The 20,190-nt window shown below is 46.0% G+C and overlaps 1 protein-coding gene across 1 annotated transcript; it reads right to left on the reverse strand.

The window, feature by feature from the left end:
- Positions 1-7,529: 7,529 nt before the first annotated feature.
- On the reverse strand, positions 7,530-19,902 carry GJA5 (gap junction protein, alpha 5, 40kDa). Its single transcript, XM_010190493.1, has 2 exons — positions 19,854-19,902; positions 7,530-8,692 (listed from the first exon to the last, which is right to left on the reverse strand). Exon 2 carries the CDS (start codon positions 8,637-8,639, stop codon positions 7,530-7,532), a length of 1,110 nt encoding a protein of 369 aa, XP_010188795.1. The 5' UTR covers positions 8,640-8,692; positions 19,854-19,902.
- Between the last annotated feature and the right edge of the window lie 288 nt (positions 19,903-20,190).

Raw genomic sequence — 20,190 nt, forward strand, 5'->3', positions numbered from 1 at the left:
GAGTTCTCATGACCTGGAAGGGGAAAATGAATTGAAAAAAAGTCTATTTTGCAGTGAAATACCAGCTACCACATATGCTTTTGGGTTGACAGTTCATGTTACGCATCATGTTATGATGGTAATTTCTGCTGTACGTGTGTACCTAAGTGTACCTTTCTCGAATCTGGGCTGAAGCGGAAGAAAAGCAAGGTGGAAACCGAACATGGCTTCATTGGACGACGTGATTTAGCAACGGCTAATTTTAGACGCTTGTTTCTGAAACATCTTGCCCACAGCCTGGCACCCATCAAACTGGTTCTGTCAGGAGCGCTTTTCAACTTCAAACTTTGTTCCCAGGCTGAAGAGCTGGCAGAGCATTTACTTAGAAAACAAACCCAAACAAATAGCAGCAAGTTTCTGACCTCGGGCTTGCCTCTCCTTGCTAATCTGATTCCTTTTAAGGGTAGGAGCTGGTGGCTAACGTGATTTCTGGTGAAGTCCTATGTGTAGCTGAATATGAGCGTGGCAGGTTTTGCTGCTGTTAAAAATGCCATGTCCTAGCAGCCCATATCCAGTTTCTAGAAAAATATCTGGATGTGTCTTTTGCTTTCCTTGCTTTGTAATATAGCTGACCATTGCCGACATGCTTTTTTAAGGTTAGGTTCATGTCCAACACGAAAAAGAAAGTTTAACTCTCTCGTGGGCCCCCAGCGGTTCATTTTGACCTCTAGTTTGGCCCCATCTGTCCTGACCCTTCCCGTCTAAATTAACCTTACGATGCAAAGGAGCTCCTGCATATGAATAGTGAGTCACAAAACCCAGCTCGGAGTAATCCCTGAACACTTTCCTGCTGCGCTCCAGCCCTAAGAGATGGAGATGTCCTCTCAAAAAATAACAGTGGTCTGCAGGGGGCTTGGCCCTGCTCCTGCAAATGCTGTGGCGGGGCCGCTGCCTTCCAGGAGCTTGTCACGGGCCAGATGAGTGGAGTTTGTAATACAGAAATGAAAAAAGAAAAGCAGTGCCTAATCCGCTAATGAGATGTAGCCACCTCGAGGGAGGAAAGTGGCCTAATGTAGCAGTCCTACAGGCCTTGATCCAGAAATAATTTTACAGGAATACATAAATATTGCAGCTTTTCTGAGTTTTGCTTCCTGGCTTGCTCTGAGGGAATGCTTTTTGCTAGCAAACATTGTATGATTGCTTTTATTCATCCAGAGACTGGTGTTTTTGTGTTAGAAGGTAGGCTACAAAGCCCTGTGTGGCAAACTGCCTCAGAGGATGGGGGAGTGTGTTTTATGCCGGCACCGTAGTGCTTTCACGGGGATTTTTGCTACTTTTGTGCTTGGGAAGTGTTGGGGCTTGTGAGGGGGTGACAAAACCCTCTGTGTGGGACCACAAAGTGGTTCACGTGGAGAAGCTGCTGAAGGACTTTAACCTTCCCGTGGGAACTTTGTGAGCAGCCAGGAAAGTGGGATCTCCTGCACCCCTTAACCTTGCACATCCTCCTGTGGGGTTCCTGCACGGGCATCGAGGATTCCCGGCCTTGTCTTGGACAACGTCTAGGGGCTAGCGGAAGTGAGCTAAAAATGCATTTGAAGTAGCCGCCATTTCCACCAGCAGAGTGCCAGTACCTCGTGGTTCTCTTAGGTGTTTTCTGTTACTGATCTAATGCACAGCTGTCTTTAAAGCACATTTTGGTGTGCATTTATTGTGGACATTCTCTAGTGGAGGTGCGTTGTTTGGTTTGTGATTGGCAGAATTGGTTACACAATATTGTTTGTGCTTCTTGATGGCTGGAGGAGCACACAGCTGCCTCTGGGGTGGATGTTGGCCCATATGAATTTAAAATATCATTTCCATGACTGACATTTTCTTTCTGAGGACTCTGTTGCCCGTCAAACTCAATTGCTCAAATGTCTGTGGGAAACCAGTGATGGTATGCGAATGTGGTCTTGGCAAATTCATTTTAAAAAATGTAAACCAATGTTCACTGGAGGAAAAATGAAGCATTTCTGTATTATTTGGCTAGAGTGAGTGTTATAAGCTCATTTGATCGTCTTTCTTTTTCTGTCATCAAATTTTCATGACAATGTTATATATACATATGGCATTACAATACCTGTGTCCCCAGAAAGATCTTTTATCATCTGGACCATGGAAGCAACAAACACTTAAGACAAAAGCAAAGCTATTAATTTCGCACTTCAAAGTCACAGTTTTTCACCCTAAAAAGTGTATCTTCAGAAGCTGCCACTGTCCATCCTCATTCCCAGTCCATCCGCACCTCTGCTGCAGCTGGTAACTGCCATCACCAAAATGTTGCGCTTTATGCACAACTGTGTGCAGACCCCAGTCTTAATCACAGCTGAAGCCCAACCAGCTCCTTCAGCTCTGAGAGCTGGCTGTGATGTGAACTCAGTTTGGAGCTCAGCACCCCACATTGCCCAGGTATTGGTTCCTCTCCTCTATTTTTTTTTTCCTCTTTAGCAACTTCCACGTTGATATTATAGCCCTGAACAGGACTGCATGGTTTTGTTGTTTGGTTGGGTTATTTATTTATTTCTCTTTATGCCATTTGTAAAGACACCGCTGCCCTTTTCTGTCATCTGTCATCCATTTTTGCCACTTGGAAATTTCTGATTTTTGTGCACCTGCTGATGCTGGTGGTCTGGACTGCTTGCCATTGCTGTGGGTTGCTACACTACACTGACTTTTTGAATTGTGAATTTCTGCGTTCTTCATACTTTGGCTATTTGCAATCCAGTCAAGCATGTTCTCATTCCTATAAACACAAAGCACTTTTATTCTTTGTTTTTTTGGATCTTCTTAATGCCTTGGACTCAGTGATATTTTATGGACAAGTGATCAAGGGGAGATTGTGTAGTCTGGCATCTCTTTACCTGTTCCCCTTTAAGTCTTAGATGTTATCAGCTTTGAGTTTGCTTGAGTGTTGCCTTGCTTAAATATTCTGAAAGAGGAGGCAACTTGCTCAACCCATGTGCTCTAGATCAGCCATTACTTTTAAGTATTTCTCTTAGTTTCTCCCTCATTTGTCTCTTGGCCTGCTCAGCTGTCCCACTGTGCTGTTTGAAGAGAGGAGAGGGGCTACAGACGTGACCTTCTCTTGATTCATTACTTTGTTAGTTTTGGCATTCTATGCATTTTTAAATATAGCTTTTCCTTTTATAGGAGTAAGTATTTCTGTTTGAAGAGCTTAGTGAAAAACACGTTTCCCCGTTCTATCTTAGGCCCAGCAGCTGATTGGCACAAGGCTGTAGATCAGAACTGGCCCCTGGCTCCTTCAGACACCAGTTAGAGGAGGCGATACTGAAGTGGTTTGAGGCTGACAACTGGGAATGGTATTTCTGTTAAATGTTGGTTCCAGCTCTCGCTGGAGAATTCAGTGTTGAGAGGCTGAGCAGACCCCAGCAGATATGACTGGAGAAAAGAGGGACAAGAACAGAATGAAAAGTTCTCTCTTTTCTTTTTTCCCCATCAGAGCATTGTCTTTTTAAGCATTGTCTGCTATTTAAAGATTGAGTGCCTATCCAAGGGCTGAAATTAATATCTAATCTTGATTTAGGTCATAGAATCGCAGAATTGTTTGGTTGGAAAAAACCTTTAAGGTCATCAAGTCCAACCATAACCTGACTCCACCAAATCTGGAGCTAACCCGTGTCCCGTAGTACCCTGTCAATGCGTCTTTTGAACAACTCCAGTAATGGTGATTCAACCACCTCCCTGGGAAGCCCACTCCAGTGTTTAATCACCCTCTCACTGAAACAGTTTCTTCTAATGCCCTACCTAGACCTCCCCTGTTGCAGCTTTAGGCCATTTCCTCTTGTCCTGCTGGTTGTAACTTGAGAGAAGAGACCCACACCCAACTCACTACATCTTCCTTTCAGGTAGTTGTAGAGGGCGATAAGGTCTCCCCTCAGCCTCCTCTTCTCCAGACTAAACAACCTCAATTCCCTCAGATGCTCCTTGTACATTCTGTGCTCCAGACCCTTCACCAGCCTTGTTGCCCTTCTCTGCACCCCCTTCAGTACTTCAACATCTTTCTTGTAGCGAGGACCCCAAAACTGAACATGGTACTCGAGGTGTGGTCTCACCAGTGCTGAGTACAAGTCATGGCTATAAGATTGACCATCTAGTACAAAGCAATAAATACAAAATTTGTCTGAAATGACAGGCCAACTTCTCTGCTCACTGGCTGAAATAACTGTGTTCCCATCGCAATGTGATGGCCTGGCTGGCTTTGACTGTGGATCCCAAGAATTGCAAGTTTATGGTCTGTCAGGCAGTGCAAACATCCGTCCTTCAAGTTTTCCCCACTTGTTATACTTAGAAGACAGAACCAGGGAGACATTAAGAAATAAGTGGCAGAGATGTTATCTGCTTTGATGCATGTATTCCCCAGGCTGGGAGACTGAGTGCTGGGATGGTTGTACTCCTGTGGTCTCAAAGACCAACAAAGCACCACCTGTGAACGTGTGTGGGTTGTAGAGGTCTGAAATGGCATGGAGGAGATCCTTATCCTCATTTTTCAGCTATACCTTGTTCTCCAGCAGAGACACAACCTTCTGTGTACCTATAGCACAGAGGTTTTAAAGTTTGGGCTATCGCTGCTTATAAACCAAGAACAGCTCATTAAACAAGGTCTGCGTTAGCACTGAGTGGCCCTATGAAACAGCAGTATCACTCAGTAGCCAAGTTTTCCAAGGGGAGTGATCTCCTGTGAATGTGCTGTAATGAGCTCCTGACACACTCATAGCGTTTCTCTCCCAGCGAGGTGGCACCCTCAGGGACAGCCATGCTCAGGGCTGGACATGTGCCCCTTAAAATCCCCAGGACTGCAGGACTAACCCTGCCTCCTTGCTGCATCATGTGGCTGAGGGTGCTCAGGTGGCATCTTGCTTTTGGGGCTGAAAACACCCCCAAAACCAAGGCTTCTTTGATCTTACATGGTCCCTGTAGTTTCTAACACAGTTAAAAGGATCTTGTCCTAGTGTCCTCATCAAATTCCCATTTCATTCTTTATGCCCCCTCTCAGGCTCCTTGCTGGGACCCAGTTCTTTACTGGTCTTCAGCTTCCCAGCCTGTAGAATCCCATGGGATGGGGGATTGTGTGGAGAAAGGAAGGAAGGGCACTTCCTTTGGGTGGACAGGGGGATCCAAGGTCAGAAGGAGGGAGCCTGTGAAAGTCGGGAAGTGGGAGCAAGGGATGAAGTTCAGAGGAGAGGCAGCAGCTGGGGTAAGAAATGGCATTCTTTGGGCTGCACAACTACATCTCAAGAGAGCTGAGGAGCTCTTCACAGAGATGCTTAGCAGTGAGTTCTCAATGTGTCTCAAGACTTTGCCTCTTAAAAAGCCTTTCAGGGCCCTGTGACTGCACTGACGAGCAATCAGATGCTCAGGGAACAGGTTTTGCTATCCTTTTCCTGCTGCGTTGGCCTCACCTCGCAGGCGACCTCTGTGGCTGCAGAGGTGTGCTGGGGGATGCAAGGAGGGAGAGTTTCCATCGCAAGAGGGTGGCAGTTCTGCTCTCTGGCCAGCTCTCCCCAGGCTTACTTGGTGTAATGCAGAGGCAGGCTGGGGAGCTGGAGGGGGTTTCTGTTACCCAGTCAATCAGTCATTTCCCAATGTTTATTTTTTATCCCCCTGGCCGAGCCCTCCCCTCGTCCCTGCCACTCTGGGCGATGGGAACTTTTGTGATCTCTGAGCAGCAGAGCCTGGCGGGCAGCCTGCTCGATGCTAGGAGCTCATTCTCAGCCATGTGAGAGGAGAAACGTCAACAAGGAGAGATGGAGTTAGAACTTTATTAGGAGAAACCTAGGCACAATTGACTAAAATCCCATGTTAAGGAGAGCACACAGATGTTTTCAGGATTAAAAAATACACATATAGAAAAAAACTTACAAACAAAAAAATGATTTTCCACCCCTCCACCCCGCTACGTGTGTGTATGGATGCATGTATATGCACAGGGAACTGTACCAAAGTTAACTGTGTATCGGGAGCAAGGATTTACAGCCCCTTTCAGCAGCTCCTAGGAGAGGGAATGGCTCAGTCCCCTCATAAGGTGGTCCCAGGCCATTCGCTCATGCAGTCCAACATTGGGAAGCTGTGGCCCGTGTCTGAAATGGCAGCGCAGGGTAAACAACAGGGACAGCTTAGCTCTGGTCAGCAATTCTCTTTAAAAGAGGGATGGCAGCTCTGCAGTGAGAAAATGTATCTGGAGTGGGAGCTGCTTACAGGTCTAACCCACCTGACTCACTGTGCCGTGTTGGCCCCCAGTGGCTGCTCCGAGAGGCTACAGTGGTGGAAAGAGCTGGTCCATGGGTGGTTTTCTTATGCCATATGGGCTAGGGATGGATTAGAGATGAAGATGACCTGATGGCAGAACATTGGCTTGCAGTGAGGACAGATATTTTGGCTTGCATTGACTGGTACGCTTGAGAGAGCAGCCAAGTGGTGTGCAAGACCTGGAGAGGACTCTTGCTCCTTGCAAAAGAAGCTGAAGTGTTTTAGTAGGTTAGTGAGAGAAGACACAGGCCGTACCTCTTCTGCAGATAAACACAGGATGTTTTTGTCAAGTTGGCAGCACCCTTTCAGCAGCATTCATGTTGCTTGAAAGATGAGTTTAAAAAGGGGAAGAATCACTTGGATTCCACGTGGTAATTCCTCCTTTTCCACTAGTAGAATATTTGTTCTCTCAGGAGAGGCTCTAGTTCTGTTAATGGATGTCTTGCTTAGAATCGATGACGTAAGTATCTCAGGAAAATTCCCTCGTCTTCATCAACTGGTCATTTAAGCAATATCCCCAGGCCCCAGGGCCAGTATGCTGTGCTGACTTAGGAATGAGGAACGCTAGACATGAGGCAGCTGTGTGCGGGCGTCCACAAATGTCCTTAGCTATAGGGAAGAGTTATATACACAGTGTCAAAAAATTCAAGTAGGATTTATTGTATAGGTAAACTGGTATAAAATATCCGAGCTCAGGTAGAGAAAGGGAGGGTTAGAAAGCGTGAGAGCAAAGCAGCTGAGAAAGTCTTCGTTTCAGAAAGCCTACTGGTGTGTTTCTGCTCCCAGCAGGTGACAGAAGCTTCAGCTCAGTGTAACTGCCAAGCTGATGGAGCAAATGTTGAATGGACACCAAAGAAGATGCCAGGGGTTTGAGGTCCAGTCAGTCTGTTGGACACAGTGTCACAGTGGATACCTGCTGGCAAGCCTCAGGAGCCTGCTGGCCTGTGCTCTACCAGTCTGCTAAGAGGGGCGAGACTCCACTCCCTGTGGGTCCCCTGATGAAAACATGGCCAAGCACTTCACATCTCAAGATTGGTGCCTCTCTTCAGTGTGTGTCTCCCGGTGGCTGCCCCCATCTTAAGCTGTGAGAGGTGCTGTCTGCAGTACAAAAGTGATGTTTACTGGAAAGGAGCAAGAGGGTGTTAAAACAGAGAGAGGTTAGTGGCAAGAGTCTGGAGTCCACTTTGCAGAGGTTTTACTGAGCGCCGAGACTGCTCCTTCTCCTCATGTCTCCTGGGGACAGCTCACACAGACAAATCGTCCGACCTTGCCTTGCTGCTGGCACGGCTGGTCTTGCTGAGCCGACGTTTCTCATTGAAGTAGGTCTCGGGGAAGGCGGGTGCCGCACATTCATTGGCCACCTCCGGGTTCTCCGCGTAGCTGGACTTAATGAAGGGCCCTTCACCAGCAGCATCCTCCTGGCCGTGGACCCTCTCGGTGGCAAAGTTGGCAGTGTTCTGCTGGGAGGCCATCTTGTTGCTGAAGGGGCTGATGAACTTCCCGTTGGGGCTTGACAAGCACTGATTAAAATCTGGTGGAGGGGTGTACATCTGGGCCCTTTCTACCTGTGGGGCGGACTCCAACCTGCCGGGGGCTGTGCTGGGGCTGGGTTTGTAAGACCGGGAGCACCTCTCTTTGGCTTTCTTCCAGCCCAGGTGGTAGAGCTCAGCCAGGCTGAGGAACAGGGAGAGCACTGCCACAGCCAGCATGAAGACGATGAAGACGTTCTTCTCTGTGGGACGGGAAACGTAGCAGTTGACAGGGTGGGGGCAAGGTGCCCGCTGGCAGATATACAGGGTCTCCAGGAAGATCCCGTACAAGATGTACTGTCCCACAATGAAGGCCACTTCCATGGCAGTGCGAATCAAAATGCTGTAGACGTAGGTGTTCAGCAGACTGCCCCTGAGGATGATTTTGCCTCCCGATTCATCCCAGCAAGACAGCTCAGCCTTCTCTGCCACGGGGCACTTCTGCTGGTAATATGTGTCACCGTTGTTCTTCATCTCCTGGGCCTCTATTTCTGCCTCCTTCATCTTCCTCTTCTCCTCCATGCGCACCGTGTGCATCGCGTGGCCCATGTACACCAGAGATGGGGTGGAGACGAAGATGATCTGCAGGACCCAAAACCGGACATGGGAGATGGGGAAAGCTTTGTCGTAGCAGACGTTCTCGCAGCCAGGCTGCTGGGTGTCGCACATGAAGTCAGACTGCTCGTCCCCCCAGGAGGACTCAGCTGCTGTACCCAGCACCAGCATCCGGAAGATGAAGAGCACGGTCAGCCAGACTTTACCCACCACTGTGGAGTGTTTGTGGACCTCCTCGAGGAACTCTCCCAGGAAACTCCAGTCTCCCATTTCTGCTCACCAGGAGGAGCAAGAGGTCCTGAAGGCAGAACTGGATGCAGCTTCTGCGGGAAAAAATAGAAGAGAGTTGTTCTAAGGAGGGTTAGGAAATGCCCAGCTGGGAATGTATGGAGTTAAATGATTTGTTTTGTGTCAAAGGAAATGTTTTAATTTGACCTGAAATGAATGAGGTCTGGTTTGCTGAAAACTTTTTCACATCCACTGAAAACGTGTTAGGATTTTATTTTTTATTCAGATGCTGAAACAAAAAGTGATCTTTTTTGCATAATCCAGCTACAGCTTCTTAAATGGACTGCCAGAAGCTTGAGGGTGAGCCAGATTTTCTCTTGGTTCAGAAAGTCCTTACACTGCGGTTTGCATATTAGATCCTCTGTGGACTGTGTAGTTGAAGCAGTATTCATCTGCCTGCAAACTGTGCTCTGGGGACTCCTTAGTGGGCTGATCCCCTGGCAGATGAGGCTGGAGTCTGCAGCTTGAGCTGCGCAGTGCCTCAGCACTTTCAGGTGTCGCCTTTGTGTAACACCTGCACTGACACCAGGAACGTGAAGTGCTTGCAGCTCTGGGCTTAATTTCCGATCTTGATGCCACCACTGAAAGAAATTCAGAGAAAACTTTCCTGTTGCCCACCTGGCCCTTGCCCATAGATTTTGCTTTGGTTTTGTGGTGTTTCTGGTTTGTTGTGGTTTATACAGTTGGTCTATCACCCGGTGCCTCCTTCCCACTCAGGAAGGGGATTTGGGAAAAGGAAATGAGATTTGTGGGTTGAAATAGAAATATAGTTATTAAAATAATAATAGTAAAAACGAATATAAATAACAGTATAATATAAAATGCACAGAGTTATACTCAGCCAATATTGTGGGGGAGTAGGCCTCAGGGATAGGATGGTAAACAAGTCCCTCTCGAGATGTTAGCCATGGAAGAGGGAAGAAGGAGCAGGAGGTGGGAAGAGAAGGGCCATTCCCAGCAAACTCCCCAATTTATAGTGAATGTGATGTTGATGGTATGAATAGCATTAATTGATCAGCCTGGGGTCACCTTGGGGTTGTCTTCTAGGTTTCCACTCCCCCCAGTGTCTGCATGTGTTTATCTCAAGACCTTGAAGACGTTGAGCACTGTGGCAACCTGCACGCCAGCATTAGTTGAAACCTATTACAAAGATTTGTCACTTTGTTCCCATGAAATAGTGTGTTGTGGCCCTTACCAAGTTGCAGTTTTCCTCAGCAGAAAACTGACTCTAAAATTCTGTCCCACTAAACCAGGACACAGTTGCAAGTATTTCATTTACAGCCTGCAAATGTTTTGGGGAGTGTAAAGACTTTGGTGAGCTCTGCCAGTCCTGTAAACCCAATCTGCTGCCACCCTGTCACACTTCTCTGAGAGGGAACTGCTGCAAAATCTAAACGGTGGATCTTGCTCCCTCCTCTTAAGTTCTGAGACAAAACTCAAGGTTTAAATGACACAAGCAAAGAAAAAAGCCTCCTTTGAAATGCTTCCCAAGGACCAGCAGCTCCTAGGAAATGCTGTTTGGTAGGTGGTCTGATGAGGGAAAGGTTTGGTGGGCTGGTAGCAAGATTGCTACGTGAGGATTTAGGAGACCCTGCTTCAGTTTTATTTCTGACTCAGACTGTTTCTGCTCAGGTCACTTAACCTCCTGGATAAAAAGAGAATGATGGGTTTAATCCATCTTTTGCGGGGCTGTGTGGGAGTGCTGGAGCAATCATTTGATCCAGTTATACTGACCGTGCTTACCTTCCCAGGGCACTGCAAAGCTCTCCCTTGTGCTTGAGTTAAGGGATAGGTGCTATAAAGTATGCAGTATTACCTTGGAGATAATGTTCTCTCACAGTCACTCTTTTTTGAAAATACCCTTTTAATAAATAAATGAAAAGCTTAATAATCATCATAATGAAATATTAAAAGCACTAGACAAGGTAAATCCCAAAGCTGTAGGATCCAAAAGTGTTAACTCTCCTTCTTTATTGTCCCTTGTCTTGTCTTTAAGAGCCAATTATTTTTACTGTACAAATAACGTCTGTGGAGAGTAGGCACTGTTAAACGCTGAGAATTTACTGCAGCAATATTGTGTAGATTTCCTGTGAGCAAAAGCTGGAGAACAGAGAGATACGCTTGTTGAGGGAACAATGTCCCCTCCTCAGGTTATGTACATGTTATAATTTAATGTAGCAGTGCACACGATGATTTATGCCATTGCTTGTTTATGTGCAGTGTCCATCTGCAAGGATGGATGGGATGGGACAAAGATCAGAAGTCAAATCCTTAAGCTCCTGGTCTGCTGAGGGCTGCCCTGAGGAAAGGTGAAGGTTACCCAGGTAAGGAGATGGGGAAGTGACCACTTGCTGCCCCACCACCAGCTGGAAGCCTCGAGAGGAGGGAGAAGGAGCCTACCAGGAAGCAAAGGATGGACTTTGACTTTTTCCTGCTTTCGCAGGCTGATGTGAATCCTGGTGGCTGCTCAGAGGATGCTGAAGCTTTCACCTGCTGCCAAACCAGAGCTGGAGGAACAGTGACAGAAAATCAGCTGGTCTTACGGACTTCTCTTTGCTCTGGTAAAAACTGATGAATCTGCAGGTCTGTCTTAGCTTCTGCAATGGCTTTGGTGCAGTTACTGCATTCTGGAGAAATTAGCATATGGCTTCATTTTGTGGGTGCCAGGGCATTACAAACAGGCAGATAAATCAATGATAGGAATTATTTACAGGCAGTTGCATTGCAATCAGGTTTTTTAATTTTTTTTTTTCCCCAGAAAGCAACCAACTACCTACAGGTCACTGTACAAGTGTATTCAAGACAATATGGTACAGCATAACTGTACGTGTGGAATATTCCTTCCAAGACAGCGTGAACAATGGTTTGTGTCCTAATTTTTCCAGGTGAGTTTGAGTTGTTTGCAGGTGTCCCTCATGCTCCTGCTTTTGGTGGTTGGCAGCTGCCTTTTCTTGATTCACCTTACTTGTTGGGGTAAAAATAAGGATGAGTGCCAAGGATGAGTTTTCCTTCCTGCATGTGCATGCACAATCACAGGCTGAGCACCTCTTCCCAGCAGTTCTACCCTGTGCAGGTAGTTTGGGGTTTTACTATGGCTTGTTTTCCCCAGGGAAAGGACCCCCAGACACTTGCAAATTGTAAAAATAAAAGTGCACGGAACACGAAGTTGGCAAATGTAAGTCCAAGAGGAGTCCAGAAATAAAAAATGTTAATGGATGTGAGAATAACAATCATTTACCTCCCTCACGCATACACAGTATTTTCCAAAAGGAGGTAAATCTGAAGGACCCAAGGCCAGCAGCCATGAGGCTTAATCTAGATATTAGGGCTATTCCCTCTGCCTTTCTTGCTGGCTGCTCCCCTGCACAGGCTGTTTAAAGAAGGGGCTGCCCAAAAAGCTGCCACAGCCCCACAGAGAGCCAGGTGCCTGCTACAAGGGGGTAGGTGGCCACAGGAAAATGGGTGTTGGATACCAAGCAAAGAGGTTTCCCTCCTCGCACAGTGTTTTTGACTTAGATATTTTCTAGTTATTAGTGAGCTATTCTTGCCGTGCCGGTCCAAGGGCCTCCTAGAACAGAAGAGAGCGTCTTGCTCTCTGCTGCCAGCAAGCAAAAAAAGGATTGTTGGCTTTTCCTGGCTATGCAGGACTGCCTCTCAGACATAGCCTTTCGCCTCAGAGCTTTACTATTCTTGGGAATTTTCTGTATAGTTCCCTTTCCTCATTCCCAGACTACTGTTGTCCCCCTGTGCTTTGACCTCTCAGCGTGTGAACATCTGTAGCCTTTTATATTCCTAGTTTGGATTCAGTCAGACAAATCTTGTCTCACTCTGGTGTGACTTGGTGAAAAATACCTCTGGGTATCTTTGTGGGGTCTCAGCACCTGATAGCAGACTGTCTTGCCAGCGAAGTCATGCATATTCATGCAGAGTCTTGGGCTGTGCCACTGCCTGCCTGTGCTTTTGGCTGTCAGCTTTTGGCTGGATCAAGGAAGGAGCTGTGTGCAGTCATGGGATCTCGGCACCGGGAAACGCGTATGTGACAAACACCAGCGCAGCCTGGCACAAACCCAGCGATGTGGCTGTCCCAGCTTAATCATCACCTGGAAGGCTATTAAAGCTGGGGAAAACCAAATATCACACCACAGGCCAGGCATGGAGTCTGCCCAGCTCTGGGCTGCCTTGTGACTGCCAAATTCCATGATAAAAATACCCCAGCGGGGATGGCACCTGCCAGTTCTCTGCCACTGTTTTTTTGTGCTGCCTTTTCCAGTGGGAGAGGAAGTGTCTGTTCCTCTTGAAGAAGTTTTGGCCATCTTCTTTGTGATGCTGCATGCTCTGAATGACAGGCGAGCATTTTCCATCGCTGCCACTTGCTCTGGCCAGCTCTCTTGCTCTAGATGAATCAGCTCGGGCTTTGAGGAGCAGCTAGGAAATTCACACCAAAGAGGCAGGAGGGATGTTCATATGCAATCCTCTTCATTATTTGGGCTTATTTCCCCTGGAATTGTTAGGAAGAAGTTTTTCCCCTCTTTAGAAGACGGGCGAGACTATCAGCAGCGATATAAATAGCTGAGCTTGACACTTCACACTAACTTTTCCCACAAGGAAGGTGACAGGAGGTCGTCATCTCTGCAGGATGTTTCTAAAATAAAGTGGAGAGCCTGATTATGACACTGTTTCTGCTCTGCTTCTCTGGGCTCACCTCTTCCCTTTGGCAGGTCCCAGGCACATGGAGAGGCTCTCTGAGGAAGGCTCCTTTGTGTCAGGGAAGTGTGGTTCCCAAGAGGAGGAAAAGTAACAAAGTCAAAGCCATTGTATTTTTGCCCAATCTGCATGTGTGTTTTGCTCAGTTGGATACAAATGTGTGTATCTGGTAGTTAATGAGATGTCCCAGTGAACTAGAAGGCTGGGGCCCAAGATGGCATGAAGAGGCTCACACACCAGACACAGGCTGTGTGTGGAGGCCATGCAGCAAGTCCATCCCCTCTGAGCTCCCAAACGGGGAGGCAGCTGACTCCTTTAGGTACTGGGCACCTGAGAAGTGACAGCCCTGTGCAGTGGGGCATCCAGGCCAGCTGTGGCATGGTCAGTGCCTAGGAATTGCTTGTGGCCAGCCTTCCTTTCTCCTGCTGTGTCACCTCATAGCAGACCCAAGTGAGCATGTGGCACAAGAGATAGCTGCTAGGGGGTGTGAGGGCAGAGATCTCTTCCCCTGTGTTGATAACTGTCGAGCTGCAACCAGACCTGAGTGGTCCCCACACTACAAAACTGGACACTCATGCCTGTAGGCACTTAGGAAGGACACATTCAGCTCTGCACTGGAGGTTAGCTAACGCTGCTTTGCTGTGCAGCTCTGTTTTACTTATGGAACTCCCTCCCCCTGGTAGGAGTAGTCCAGCCTCTCAGCATCCCACGCAGTGCAGATGCTGTCATCTTTATCTTGCAGGTGGTGATCACTGGGGTACAGAAAGGACAAACTGCTTGTTCAAGGTCACTGTGTTAGTGGCAGTCTGGGGCCCACAGCCATGGTCAGTGCCCAAAAGGAAGAAGCAACCTTTTCAATGTACATATACAGTGCTCCTTTGTTGCCAGGAGCTGATCAGGAAGCATTTTAGGGGTACATGGCCTACAGCATTCAAAGGTGAATTAAGTTAGAAATGCACTGTCCAGTTGCGGGTGTGATGCTTTGAATTCCAGAGACTTTTCATAGCTTTGTGACACAGATTGACACTAAAGTCCACCTCAGCAGATATCTTTTTGTTCACCGTTTACTGCCATTGGCTTCTCCATATGTGTATACAATAGACAATCAATGACAAATAGGCATTTTTGTCCAAGCACCATCCCTCTGGCTTCATATATGCATGCATGTGCTTACAACAAGTTTCTGCCTGAAACAGGCCAGTTCTTTAGCCAAATTTGTAACTCTGATTTGTGCATGGATCTGGACTAATAGGTTTGTGCTTCTTTATGCTTAAAAAAAAAAGATCTGACATGTTTGCATAGGTTTCTTCCTAGTTCCTTGGGTTCAAAGTCCTGTGCTGAACCAGTATCAGGGAGAGTGACTTTGACTCCAGTGCTCAAATCCCATGGGAGAGGCAGAGCTCTGTGTCAACAGCTCCTGTCCTAGAAGACAAACATCCAATGTCTCTAATCTCTCTACTCCTCCTGAGTTCACTGCAATTTCTGGAAGGGTCATACAAGTATCCAGACCACTAGCCCTGCTTGCAGTTGCAGAGACCTTGTTATGCCTTGATGAGGTATGCTTTCCCCCTCCTCTTCAATTGTGGAAAATCTCAGAGTTCACAAAAAAGAGAGTGGGTGAGAAGATAAGCAAGTTGAATGACCTGTCACCTCCTGAACACACACACAACCCTGACGCACACAGAAACACAGACAGAGGGAAATCACTCGACACCTCCAAGTGTGTACATCAGGGATGTGTTACACACACAGATGACAGTGCTATGTAGAATATTTTCATCTGAAGTGATGGTGGAAGCTGCAGGACTCCCAGTTAGCTGATTTTTTATTATTTGTCTATCCAGGACATCTAATGGTATTTTTTCTCCCTCCTTGACCAGGGTCAAGTTGTGCTTTCATATACCCAAATATTAGGGCCAAGCTCTGCCTGATGTAGGCACAGGAGACTGAGAACAGAAAAGACCTTGAACTCAGATGAGTCAAGCTGAGAAATGCATTTGCCCCACTGTGTTTGAAAAGTCCACATCAGATAGTTATATGATAGTTAAAGAGTGGTCTCCAGGCTTACGCTTTAGCATGCAGGAAGCAGCCTCTATTTATTTCTCTTGGGATTCTCTCTCTTTGCCTTAGAGAAACGTGAGTCCTTAGAGAGCCCAACAAATGTGACAAAACTTGACTTGGATAAGCTGGTGTGCTTTTTGCTAGAAAAAAAACCTCATCAGTTCTCTCTCTGATGTAAATGCTGCAAAGAGGCTAATGTATATTACTCAGCTTGCTCCTTAACTAACAGAATGAAGAGCATTTGGTTGAGGATTATAGAGCTTAGTGCTCTTTCCAGTTTCTTTGTCTTTGTATTTTACCTATATGATTTTGCAGATGGCGCTAAATTGGGCAGTGCTGTATACAAGATAGAGTACAGCCAAAGAGGGCAGAGGGAGCGCTGGAAAACAGAAACATGCTGAGAAATTTGGGGGCTGCTATAGTAAAGCTGTTCCTGAGCTCTGCTGAGAGAAGCTGATCTTAAGCACTGCTTAGTGAGAGGGGGAGGCTGGTATAAGGAGATGTGGCAGCCATGGCAGGCATCACATTGGGCCCAATATAGCAGCAAAAAACCTGCCCATGTGATTTTGACTCGTTCATAGACTGCATGAGATGCAACTTGTTATAGTGTTGAAATAAAACAGTCTGGAAAGGCAGTGGGAAAAGGAGAGTGCTCTCATTCAGATTTTCCCATCCTTTCTTCCCTTCTCTTCCCACGGTGTCTCCCTGTCTATCATTTCCCCATTGCTCTTCTACAGTCAAGCTCCCCCCGCAGAGCCTTGCCTCAGCTTTTTGGCAGTTTTGACCACTTAACTCTCTACAGCGCCCAGACTGCTGATGCTTTCAGCTTTAGAAAGGGGTAATTTTCAGCGACTATCTAGTTCCTGCTTAGTACTACCTTGTCAAATCTCATTTCTTCCTTCTTTCCAAAAATCCGTAGGATTCTCTTCACGCTCCAGCCTTATTGCTGTATCCTTGCCTCAGGTATTTAATTTCTAATGCAGGGTGAAGCCTGGCTACAGCCTGTGAGTGGATTATTTTATATACTCAGTGTATGTATGTATGTATGTATGTGTGTATGTATGTATGTATGTATCTATCTATCTATCTAATATTATATAGATATAGATATTATACTATAAAATATTAGTTGGTTTTAACAGGCTGGATGGGGGGAGAGGGCATATATATCTCTATCTCTATCTCTATCTCTATCTCTATCTCTATCTCTATCTCTATCTCTATCTCTATCTTGATATCTACATATATGCCTGCTTCCCCCCACCCCTCCCCCAGCCTGTTAAAACCAACTAATACTGAATTTGCAAAACCCAGCAGTAGGGAGTTAGGAAATGCTAGAGTTACTGTTCTCAGTAATCTTAATTCAATCTCTTTGTGCCTGTGCCACATAGCTATGAGTCTTTAACCACATCCTCACATTGTCACCTCATTCTTTGCACAGGATGCCTGCCTTGTTCTGTGCCAGGCTGGTTGGAGCTTTCTTGAGCAGCAGCTATTCAATATTTTATTTTCTCCTCATTGTTCAGTGGGTGGCCTGTGCCTCATTTACTGTATGTTATTCAAGTCCAGTTCTAAAGACAGAATTATTAGTTTCCTCATGGGTTTTCCTGTGGCTTTCATCACAACAGTATCTGATAGCTTCACAATTATTAATTTACTTATTTTCATTACCAGCCAGAGATGAGGAGATGGTATTAGATCAACTTCACAGCTGAGGAACTGAGGCAGTGAGAAATTACGATAAAAAACGTTCATTAATTTTGGAAGCTGTTTGGCGATGTTTCTAATCTGTGGTTTTTTTCAGTGTATGTAGCACTATATAACATATGTTCAAAGCAGAGCTCTGCCTGGTTAATGCTGGAGTGGGAGAGTTTATCACTTCCACCAGTTGGATCACATCTGAAAGTCAGATATACAGAAAATGAGAGACGCTACTGAGGGGGCATTTGTGAAGACACGTGGCTTAAGTGATTTGCCCCATCATGACAGCAGATATTGGAGTAAGAAGCAAGAGTTAACTCCAGTCCTCTTGGATAGCTTTATGTGATTTTTCTCCCATCCCACTATTCCTTCCCTTCTTCACCAGATATCTGAAAGCAGCCAAAGACCCTGGAGCCCTGCAACAGCCACCCTTGCTGGGCTGTTTCACTTCCCGAGTGACCCTGTGCCCTGACCAAGGCATCTGTCAGCTTCTCTGCTTCTAAGGGAGAGGAGTTTCAGATGGAAATTCTCAACCATTCCCGAGGCATGTCCGTAATGACAAAGATAATGAAGACAGATGGAAATGTAAGTGTAAACCCCTTAGTTCTTACATTAAAAACCACTGACCCCTCTTTAAAGACACACTAGAGAGACTTAGAAGCATGCAACTCTGTGCTCGTTACTTACTGTGTGGCATGAATATTTCTTTGTTTCAGGGAAAAGCTGGCATGCTAGAGAATTGTTCATAGAGATCTCTCCATTGCTTATCAATAGCCATAAAATTGATTTTTTCCCCTCTTTATGAATTCTTAGCCCAAAGACTGAAGTTTCTCTGGTGCCTCCTGGGAACTATTTCTAATTTTAAGCCTCTGTCCTTGTGCCTCATGCAACAGCACCCGAGGTGTGGAGCAGTCTCTGAAATGTGCTCCCTAATGACATGGTATAGTGCTGAATTACTCATTCCTTCCCATCTATTTTCAATGCTGTGAGATAAGTCAGAAAACAAGGGCAAACGTGCAGAATGTGTGAAATCTCTCTGAAGGTCAAAAAGAGAAGAGAGGCTAGCGTAAGAAGTTCTGTATTTTCTGACAAGGTTTAAATTTTTCATGTGAAAGCCCGTAATACTAAAATATTGTGAAAATATATACTGTTGTGTGGAAAAAACCCAACGACCCCAAATAGTTATAGTAGCAGGAATACTTAACATAGTTCCCAAGTGACCAGAGCCTCATGAGTATTTTAAACTCTGAAGCCTCAGGAATTCTCCTAAACTACTGTTCTGCTCTCAAGGAAAGGGGGAAGAAAGTTAGAAATCTGTACTCTTCTCAGAATAGATTTTGAAAAGACCAGGAAAATGCAGATTTTTTTTGCTTCCGGTGCAAATACTGAATAATGTGAGGCTTCTGAATAACAGTTTAACCTCTCCTGGTTGCACAAGCATACACACACATATATTGCATGCATTAAGTTCTTTATTCTTGAAGAGAGGATTACATAGGCAGCAGTAGGGAAAACCTCTCACCCGTACTGCTTCACCGAGGTATTTTGACAGGTTTATTAGCATGGAGGAAGAGTTCAACAATTAAAGCTCATTCAGCCCGTGACTTTTTTAACTGAGGTTTGTCCAGAAATGATCCTCTGATAGTTTTTACGATACTTTAGGAATAGAGGCACTGCCTCAGTTTACCTGAACTGTTAAAATCAGAGTGCCACAAAGCTCATTAGACATGACAAATGGCCAATAAAATGACTCTTTAGGAAATGGAAGGAGTCACCACGGATCATAGGTGCCAATTAGCAGGCATCCTTCACATTCATTGTGATTTCTTCTTTCCAGACGGGTGTATAGGGGTACTGTGTTTTCAAGCTGGGCTGTTCTTTGAAACATGCAGCGTCAATGCTAGAAGTATTAAATGATGGAAATGTAATTGAATAATTATCCCAAGTAGGAAAAGGGCAAAAAAGTTAGGAGGACAAATAAAAAGAAACAGCAGCTGCTAGCAGGAGAGGGAGTTTGTCCCTCTAGGTCTGCATGCCTCCTTTTCGAGCTGCCCTGGGCAGCGCTGGGATGGGGAGAAAAGGGATTCTGCCCACAGCGTGTGCAGCGCGGGTGACTTTGAGATAGAAGCAAGGCACTTCTCTACATTAGAGTTACGTTCCCAGGCTCCATGTCAGCGACCAGCCAGGACACAGTATTCCCAAGGAAAAGAAACGGCAATATTTTAAAATCATCCTGCGCGCTTCGGAGTATAGGTGGTTCATGCAGACACATGATAAAGTGTTTATACCCTGAGAGCCTCTTGTAGGTAAGAGTTCCCTTCACCACCCCTGCTGAGCAGCCTGACAGCACGCTGAAATGGGGTCTGACAGAAACTGCAATTTGCACATTATACAGTGAGGATACTTGAGGTTCTTATCCCGCTATCCTGTACATTGAAATCTATTGGTATCCATGTTCATTGCAGGGCAGCTTCCTTCTAATTTCTGTATCTGCCTGTGGCAAAAGAGTTTAAATTTTAAAATGTCCCGAGCCCATCTGGTTACTGGTCGGAATGTTTTAGAGAGACATTGAAAGAAAAAGTAAATTTCTTAAGTTATTTTTCACCATCCTTCTTTTCCTGCCTCACCAAGTCCTTCTCTTCCCTTATGCTGTTTTCCACTTGAGTGTAACAGCTTGATCTGCCGTCAATGTCTCTGCAGTTCTGTTATTTCCCCCTCATGGTTACTTACCAGATTTCCAGTATCTTGTCTTCTGTCTCCTTTCCTTCCTTTAGCACTTTTCTTTTCTGTAGTTGAGTTGGGCTCCCTGATCTTCTCACGTGCTTGGTTTTATTCCTTTAATATGGTTCTCTCTCTCTTCCTCTCTTTTTCTCCACCCCCTTTCTGTGTCACTTTCTGTCTTCCCCACTGCCTCTCTGCCTTTCCCCCTCTTCTTTCTTCACCTACTTTTCTTGTCTCTCCCACCCCCTCCAGCTTAATCTTTCTATTTTCAAACCTAGTTTCCTGTTGTTTTTCCTTTAAAGACGATGGATCTCATTCCTCCTTCTCCATTCTCAGCCTCTCCCCG

The sequence above is a fragment of the Mesitornis unicolor genome, unplaced genomic scaffold (assembly GCF_000695765.1).
Source record: "Mesitornis unicolor isolate BGI_N332 unplaced genomic scaffold, ASM69576v1 scaffold23320, whole genome shotgun sequence".
In the NCBI taxonomy this organism is placed as follows: Eukaryota; Metazoa; Chordata; class Aves; order Mesitornithiformes; family Mesitornithidae; genus Mesitornis; species Mesitornis unicolor.